The sequence below is a fragment of the Morus notabilis genome, unplaced genomic scaffold (genome assembly GCF_000414095.1).
Source record: "Morus notabilis unplaced genomic scaffold, ASM41409v2 Scaffold751, whole genome shotgun sequence".
NCBI classification, from domain to species: Eukaryota; Viridiplantae; Streptophyta; class Magnoliopsida; order Rosales; family Moraceae; genus Morus; species Morus notabilis.
Window position 1 is genome coordinate 358104 of NW_010366875.1, and position 9798 is coordinate 367901.

At 35.5% G+C, this 9798-nt stretch overlaps 1 protein-coding gene across 1 annotated transcript; it reads left to right on the forward strand.

Moving 5' to 3' along the window:
- The first annotated feature begins 3461 nt into the window (after positions 1-3461).
- On the forward strand, positions 3462-5706 carry LOC21398683 (probable aquaporin PIP1-2). The gene is made up of 4 exons (XM_024174263.1): positions 3462-3889; positions 4108-4403; positions 5065-5205; positions 5366-5706. The coding sequence occupies exons 1-4, from the start codon at positions 3556-3558 to the stop codon at positions 5450-5452; spliced, it is 858 nt and encodes a 285-aa protein (XP_024030031.1). The 5' UTR covers positions 3462-3555; the 3' UTR covers positions 5453-5706.
- Positions 5707-9798: the final 4092 nt, after the last annotated feature.

Here is a 9798-nt window from a genome sequence, read left to right on the forward strand (position 1 = left end):
TCAACTACCAGTTCGGGGCCTAAAGGATCGTTGTGGAGTTTCTTGAAGAAGAAAGAGAAAACGGCAGGACCGTCCTCAACACAAGCGTCTACGGAACTAGTCAAATATTTTGAAGTAAATTTTTTAATTGATGACGATAAACTAGACATCTTACAGTGGTGGAAGAGCAAGACAGATCATTTTCCAACACTGTCCATAATAGCTCGTGACATTCTGACAACTCCAGTGTCAACGGTAGCATCGAAGCAAGCTTTTAGCGCAAGCAACCGAATTCTTGACGAGAAGAGAAGCAGAATGCATCCAGATATCTTGGAGGGACTAATGTGCGTTAAAGACTGGGAAAATGCCAGAAGACGAAAACAACAATACATAGATGATTCGATGCAAGAATATTTTTCTAACTTATAAATAACAGAGTCTTCTGGAAGCACTTAGGTTTGTAATTTACTATTCCTAGCTACTACACTCTTTTTTCCCTCGCTAAGGTTTTGTCTCGATCTCCCCACGGGTTTTACTTAGCAAGGTTTTTAACGAGACAGTCATTTACGTGTACTCTTATTACGTCAATTCAATAAAATCACATCTTTTGGGGCATTTAATATTTTTTAATTAAATTTAAAAAAAAAAATAAGGGCCGGGGCCGTCCCGTGAAGGGCCGGGGCCGTCCCGTGAAGGGCCTGGGTCTAGGCCCGGCCTTGGCCCTTATGGACTAGGGCCAGGGCCTGGACCGGGCCTGAGTTTTTCTTCTCAGGCCCGGCCCAGGCATGGCCCTGCACTGTGCAGGGCCGTACCTGGCACGGCCCAGGCCCGTGATGGGCCTGGGGTCAAGCATGCCGTGCCGGCCCGGCACGGCACGTTTGACAACACTATGTTTGTATACCTTATAATTTCTTTATAATATTTGATAATACTTGTATGAAATAATTGAAGATTTTTAGTTGTATAATTAAATTTTGAATGAAGTATACATAATTTATTGAATTTTTAGCTTTAGTATTATTGATTTTCCTGCCTTAATAATAGTCTTCTAGAATCGAACGATTAAATGTATGGAAGCAATATGAACTCAGCTTGTCTTTAAATTATTTAACAATGGTGGAAATAGATTGCAGGTATTTAATAATATTTTACATCTGTTAATAGCCGAATTTATTTATTATTTTTAACATCGGTTATAAGACCGACGTCTTTAAATATTTATAACATTAGTTAAGAAAGGTCTTTAAGAATTTTTAGCAACGGTTTTTTGACCGTTGCTAAAAATAATTTTTAACAACACCTTATATGAAGTCAATATGAAAATCGTTGTTAAAAAATCTTTAACAACGATTTTTGACTGATGTTAAAAACCAATTTTAAAGTAGTGATAGAGAACAACCGTGAATATTTTAATCTTTTTGAATGTGGTCAAAACTCAAAACATCAAACTCTCGGAATATGTAGATTTTTCCTTTTCTTAACAAATATTACTAAGGGCTTGTTCTTTTGAGTGAAAAACTCAAAAAATGTAATTCGAATTACAATTTTATTCGAGTTTATGTTATTTTAAGTTTAAATTCCAGTTCAAATTTGAGTTTATGACTAAAACTCGAGTTTAAGTTTTCCCTTCAACTCGAGTTCAGAAACTCGAACTTAAATTAATGAACAGTATTTTTTCTATTCTTAAAAATACTATAACTTTTTCGTTTTAATTCTGATTGAGATGATTTTTTTTCTATGCGTTGACAACGAAATGACGAGTAAAACCCGACCCATATACCCTATTAAAATAGAAAAAATACAAATTAGTTCCCCTTTTGTTTTAAGTTTATATAGTACTAATGTGTTCGTCAAACATTTAAATGTAGACATTATTTATTTTACCGATTTAAGTTTTCAATTCTAAATTTTTATAATTATAAATTTTTAAAAATATCACATTTAATTTTTTTTATTAGAGTTAAAATTTTTTATAAAATATCGTATATAAGTTCAAATTAAAAATTTGAAACTGCGGAAGCCGTAAGCAATCTAATACAGGTGTCAATGAAGCTCGGCTGGGGACGTGTATTTTCGTCGGCCTCGTTCATTTCACTGATTCGAGTTTAGAATTCGAGTTTTGCTACAGTGAAAAGCTCTCACAAACAGTCACATCTAACTTTTTTTGTTACAGTAAAAAAATTTTACATAAAATCACATCTCAATTCGAATTAAAAACTCGAATCAGCGAACTGAACGAGCCGTAGTAGTAAGCAATCTAATACACGTGTCAATGACGCGCGGCTGAGGACGTCTGGACGGCAATGGTCGGCCATCATAACTTGCAAACTATTGGCTGTCGTTTTGCCGCCCTCCTATTGTATGGCTCAAAGTAGTCAATTCACACCGCAAAAAGCTTTTCATGGGTTAAGTGTGGGTCCCATAATAGTCGGTTCATGGATGGAAATCGTGAATCATATTTGAAAAAACAAAGGAACTGTACATTTGATCATCCGCTGGTGCTTAGGACAATGTCGTCCACAGCCATTATGGATAATTATCATTATCGTTAGTCATTGGCACAATAGTGCTAAAGCAATATTACACCATTAAGTATTTCTTTTTTCCACCGTATTTATATTTTAATGACACTGAAATTTCAGTATACAATAATCTTCTACATCCATCAGACATGCTTCTCTCACTTTTGTTGGATCATCATTCCTTGTGTTTAGTATTGTGCATGTTACACGGACAAAATGTTCAAACCCCATTCATAATTTTTACTAGATAGAAAATATAAATTTTTTGTGTATCGGTATAACTGTTATTTTAGTTGTTGGATTAATTTTAACTAACAGTGAGATTTATGATAGGAAACAATTACGTATTAAGCACCTAAAATTTTTAACATAGATACTCAACATTAGAGTATTACTGTTGAAATTTACAATTCTCAGTTAAAACAACAGTTATTACTAATAAGAAAAAAGAGCGATTTGTTGGGAACTTCGGCGATTCCTAAGGTAGAAGTTCTTGAAGAACACACACTGTATGTTAATCACAGGCCACTCTCGAATGCCACTGTCACATCAAATCAAACCATTAGAGTACGCATCGTTTTTCCACTCACTCCTTGGAAAAATCGATCAAACTTTGCTTAGAAGTTACGGTAACTTCAAAAGGGTCGAGTAAAAGCAAAAGCCCTGCAAGTAAAGGGTATATGAGAGAAAAACAAGCTTCCTACAATAGCGATACAAGTGAGCGAAGACAAAGACATCCAATTACTTCCTTGATTGCCAGGAAAAAAACAAACGACTTTTCTAAGGCTAGAGTGGAGGGGTCGGTGGTGTGTCTACAATAATGCAAATTTCATTACTCTTATTTCGGGAAAAAAGTGATGACAAAAAAAAAAAAAAAAGTAATAAAAAAAAATACAAATCTCATGTTAAACTGCCAAACCCTTTTGTCCAAACCCCACGCTACAAATACCCCACTTGCTCACTCGTTTCAGCATAACACAAAAGGCCTTTGCTTTGCACAAAATCCACTATATCTCTATACTCTAAAAACCTAGAAGATTAGGTGAGAAAGATAATGGAGGGCAAAGAAGAAGATGTAAGATTGGGAGCGAACAGATATGGCGAGAGACAGCCCATTGGAACAGCGGCTCAGAGCCAAGACGTCAAGGACTACACGGAGCCGCCTCCGGCGCCTCTGTTTGAGCCCGGGGAGCTCTCATCGTGGTCGTTTTACCGGGCCGGCATAGCCGAGTTCGTGGCCACCTTCTTGTTCCTTTACATCACGGTTTTGACAGTTATGGGGGTGGTTAAATCTCCCAGCAAATGCTCCACCGTGGGAATCCAAGGCATTGCATGGGCTTTTGGTGGAATGATTTTCGCTCTTGTTTACTGCACCGCCGGTATATCAGGTAAAGATATATTTGAACTGATCACACCATTCAAAGCAATCACTTAGTTACTGTTTTTTGTTTGTCAATCACTTGAATACAATTCACCACCATGGCTCCGTCACTGATTATCTGTCTTTTATTGAATGGAGAAGAAAAAAAAATCGGAGATATTGAGAAAAAAAAAAAAAAGCTATAAGTCCTTTCTTAGTTATAAGTGTTGTTGTGGTTTATGGCAGGGGGTCACATTAACCCGGCGGTGACTTTCGGGTTGTTGTTGGCGAGGAAGTTGTCCTTGACAAGAGCGGTGTTTTACATGATAATGCAATGTCTGGGAGCCATCTGTGGTGCCGGCGTTGTGAAGGGCTTCCAGAAGACTCAGTACGAGGTGCTTGGCGGCGGCGCCAACACGGTTGCCGCAGGATACAGCAAGAGCGACGGCCTTGGCGCCGAGATTGTGGGCACCTTTGTGCTTGTCTACACCGTCTTCTCCGCTACTGATGCTAAGCGCAACGCCCGCGATTCCCACGTTCCTGTAAGCAAAATCTCTTATAATTGCACTGCTTTTTTCGTTTACAAATTGTGTGTAAAATAAAAGGCATATCTTTAATTAAAATGCTGCATGAGCGAATCATTTTATTTAGTTATTGAGTTACATGGTTTTCTTAATTTTACAATTTTATTACACAATTAAATGAAAGGGTAGTTGAGCAAAAAAGAAGTTATATGAAGAGGGAGTGAGGGACTAGCACAATCCAATTATTTGCAAATAGTTGTACATCTTCTAACGGTGATTTTGAATTTTTCACAAAACATCATGCCATGTACACGTCATCACCTATATGTCTCTTCATTATTTGATGTTATATTAAAAATCCCATTTGTCAAAATTTTAATAGACTGAAACACTTTTTTTCCAACTCTTTAGAAAAGTAAATAAATTGAGCTATAGGAACACATATCAACTTCTGAATAGGTTTTAAGTAGGAATAGGCTTATGTAGCATGATTCATTTTCTTAATATTGATTTGGCTCCGTGATTTGGTCTATTTCTTGAGATGTCATCCTGTTGTATGCACATATAGATAAATTTTTAATAGTTATATTTCCATAAGTGATTATCATTAAATATAGAAATATGTACACGTTTACCTATTATATTTTACGGGCTTGACAATTGGTGTCGGACATTTCAGATTCTGGCGCCGCTACCTATTGGATTTGCAGTGTTCCTGGTTCACTTGGCCACCATCCCTATCACAGGGACAGGTATCAACCCAGCAAGGAGTCTAGGGGCAGCTCTCATTTACAACAGAGAACATGCTTGGGACGACCATGTAAGCTTCTATGATGTGCCCTATATATATATATATATATATATATATATATATGTATGTATGTTAGAATTACAAAACGGCTCTACATATCTTCGTAAATTACATATACGTGTGAACTAAAATATTAATTTGTCGTTCAAATAAACGTTTTGGTTTGCAGTGGATTTTCTGGGTGGGACCTTTCATTGGAGCCGCTCTCGCAGCTTTGTACCATCAAATTGTGATCAGAGCACTTCCCTTCAAGTAATTCAATAATTATTGAAGCAATTGGCCTGCAAAATATCTCTGGATGTATGTTTAAGTTATGAAATATTTGTACCCCACACAAATGATGTGCTTTTTAAGTGCCAAACTTCCATGTTTTAACCAATGAGTTATATCCTTATTTTGTTTTCTTTCAGTATGTAAATTATGGGGCAGACAAAAAGATTGCATATTGGTGGTCCTTTCTTACTAAACACCACCTCCTATATATTCAATATCTTTTATTTTCCCCTAAAATCATTTATATCTATTTACGCACACTGCATGTGTTCCGAACATATATATTGCACATGTTTTGTCTTTCTCCTAGATGCCAAAACAAAAAGAATCGTCGGTGATGTATGTTTGTGTCTTTTGGAGGGCCTGCGTCCCCTGTTTTTTGGTTTCTTTTGGGATTCCTCCCTGTTTCCGCCTTTCATCTGCTCCGCCAGTGAAATAATTATATTTAGCACACAAAAAAAAGGAGAAAAATCAGAAATACCACTCAATATAGTACAAAATATTATTTATATCTCTACACTAAAATATAAATAATTATCATTCAATTAATAAAAATAAAAATTCACAGACATTTAATTATTTAAAATGACATAAATAATGGATTTACACAAAACCATAATAAATCATAGATTTTTTTCAAGAAAAAATGTAAGTGTGGCCTGATCTAGTATGTGTGTTCACAGTTCGGAATTTTTACGCCATGGGTATTCAAACTTTGTAATGTTTGGCATTTAAGTCTCCATTTTAAGAACTTAATCATTCAAGTCCCTAACAATTAATTTGTTGACACCGTTACTTGCCATCTTGTTTTTGCAATTGAATGCCATAAGAAATGTCCATATTTAATGCTTTTTTCGCCGAAGTCCGTATAGACATATTCTTTTAACAGAAAGGTAGCTTAAAATCTTTTTTTTATCACTTTTTTTATTCGTAAAATAATGTTAATATGCCTTAGTATACATGATAACTAATAAGAACAAAGTGATTGGTAACAAATAAAAACCACGAACCTCATAATTATTATTGAGAAAATTGGCCATCCATTTCATCTCTATGAATAATGTCGGCTTGCAATCTAGTTTATTGGCAAGATCGCACCATGCAGCTAGTTTTGTCACACTCGACGACTTCTCCGAGTCGAAAACTTTTGGTGAAGAAGGTTCGACTTCTTCTTGGTGCGACAACCGAAAAAGGGCAGATAGATTAGAGGGAAGAGATAGAAAGAGAGAACAAAATAGAAAGAGCTTGAAAAATAATAGGCTTTTTTTAGGACATTTTAGTCCTTATAGGCTTTTTTTCTAGTTATTTTATGGACAAAAGTTTTGTCAAGAAAAGTTTGGATTAAAAAAATAAATTATTAATAATTTATTTATTTTTAATGTTAAATTTATATTAAAAATTATTTATTCTATATATTTTTTTAATCTAATATAATTTTAATTAAATTTAACCATCAAATCAAACCTCACTGGCAGAGCCAATAAAAGTCCCAGAAAAGTTTATATTCTAGCAGTGTCAACTTTTCCTCACAATATTTTCCTCCTAAAACTTTGTTTTACTGATTGCAGACATTAGGCGGCCATTGCTAAAGACAAGCTAGTTCCTCCACGTGGACAAAATTAAGAATACATACTTCAAAAGTTTGGACATATTTTTTTGAAGTGTGACTTGAGTGTAATTTTTAAGTTAAATTTGAGTTATAACTTGAGTTAAAGTTGTAACTAAGTTTGTGTTTGGTTGTGTACATTTAAGTTATGGCTTGAGATAAAAATCTTTTTTTGAGTTTGTATTTGAGTGAGTCAAAACTTAAATTTGTATTTAGATAGTATTTTAATAAAAACTCAATGGTGATGAAAAATGTTAATAGGGTATATGGGTGGGATTTTATTCGTCTTCTCGTTGTCAACGCCTAGAAAAAAAATCATCTCAATCAGGATTAAAACGAAAAAGTTATAACATTTTTAAGAATAGAAAAAATATTGTTTATTAATTTGAGCTCGAGTTTCTGAACTCGAGTTGAAAGGGACATTTGAACTCGAGTTTTAGTCTCAAATTCGAGTTCAAACTCGAGTTTAAACTCGAGTTCAAACTTAAAAGAACATGAACTTGGATAAAATTAGAACTCGAGTTGCCTTTTTTGAGTTTTTTAGGCAGCTGAACACACCCTAAGTGACGAGAGAAAGAGGACTTAGAGGAGGGTTATATTTGCACCCCTATAACTTATAAATGTTCCAGATAATTAAGGGCATGTTCTTTTAGAGTGTGACTTGAGTGTAGTTTTTGAGTTGAATCTGAGTTATAACTTGAGTTGAAGTTGTAACTTGAGTTTATGTTTGGTTGCATACATTTGAGTTTTGGTTTCAGATAAGAATCTTTTTTTGAGTTTGTGTTTGAGTGAGTCAAAACTTAAATTTGCATTTAGATAGTACTTTAATAAAAACTCAATGGTGATGAAAAATTTTAATATGGTATATGGGTGGGGTTTTATTCGTCTTTTCGTTGTCAACGCATAGAAAAAAAATCATCTTAATCAGGATTAAAACGAAAAAGTTATAGCATTTTTAAAAATAGAAAAAATAATGTTTATTAATTTGAGTTCGAGTTTCTGAACTCAATGGGACACTTGAACTCGATTTTTAATCCCAAACTCGAGTTCAAATTCGAATTTAAACTTAAAAGAACATGAAGTTGAATAAAGTTGGAACTCGAGTTGCCTTTTTTTGAGTTTTTTAGACAGCCGAACACACCCTAATACTCCTTTAATAAAGATTTGAAAATTTTAATTTCTTATAGATTATATTTTTATAATATTTAATTTGGCCCTTAATATCTCATTCTAATTTTAATCTTGATTTAACTTATAAAATAATATAAGGGAAAATAGGCCAAATAGCAAATTTGAAATTCACTTTTAAAATAAATAACACATTTTTTAAATGATAAGAAATTATAACACATTCTGATTTTGCTTACAAACAGATTTGTTTAATTCCAATTTTACCCTTTAAGGTTTTTTCTCTCTCTCTTTCAGATTGCTTTTTAGGTCTATTTCCAATTCTCTCTCTACTGCCTCTCTCTTTCTATATCTCTCTCCCCGAACTTATATGTAGGCCGGGTAGGGTAGGGTTGAGCTGAAAAATTGAGCCTACCCGACCAGTGCGGGTTGAGAAAATTTTAGGCCGTGACACTCTCTTAAGTCTACAAACCCGCAACCTTTCGGGTGACTTCGGGTAGGGTCGGGTTACTCGGGTCGGTGAAAACCAATTTTAATCTATGACTTCATCAATTTTAATTAATTTTTAGTCAATTAATCTGTACTTGTTACAGAAGAAATCATTATCAAACAGAACATGTCTTTCCTTCAAGAGGGGGTCTAAATGCAAGGTGAACAATTAAAACACTCACTTTGAAATCAAACACTTCCAATATAAATAAAGAATGCCTTAATTCAACAACTATGGCATACAAGTATTTTTCACACAAACCGTGAATCCAAAACATAAATAAGTTAATAGTTTAAAAGCATAAAGTCCATAAACTTATGAAAGTAAGAATTTGAAGTGTTGGACATTGTTTTACCTACTTTGAACATGTTCGGCCGGGTAGGGTTACCTTGGGTTCATGTAACCCCACCCCACGCCCCTACCCGCGCAGTGCGGGTTAGGCATAATTAAAACCAAAAATTAAATAAAACATTAGAAACCCGTGATTTTTGAGTAGGGTCGGCTCGACTCGGCCGGGTTCGTCGGGTTCGGGGTGATTTCTTACAACCGCATAATGCAGCCACGACCAGCGACAGTGGCGTCTTCTGAAGACCGACGATAGCAACCGCGTGAGGGAATCTCCGGCGAGGTTCTCTTGCGATTTGGCTCTACCGCACGCACGGAACTCTGACGGGCGAAGCTTCGCAATTCCGACGTCGTTGCGATTCAGATCCTGTAGAGATCTCACCGGCAATGGTGCTAGTTAATGACGCATGGAAGTTAAGGTTTGATTTCAATTTTTTTCTTGGTTTGTTGAGTTTTGATGTAGGTTTGAGCTTCGTGATTTCTTGGTTTTCTGATCTACTGCACGCTCAAAACTCTGAGAGTCGAAGCTTCGCGATTCTGACGCCTTTGCGATTCAAATCTCGCCGGTAATGGAGCTCGTCATGATGCCTGGGCTTTGTTTTCACGATTTTTTTCTCTTGGTTTTGTTGAGGTTTCATGCAGGTTTAACAGAGATGATGCTTGGCTTTTGGCAGCGGATTGTGGGCGGTGCTGTGTGGCCGGCGAGGTCTGGGTTACTGGGAATAAGAGTACTTTTGGCATTTATTTTAGGGTTAGGGTT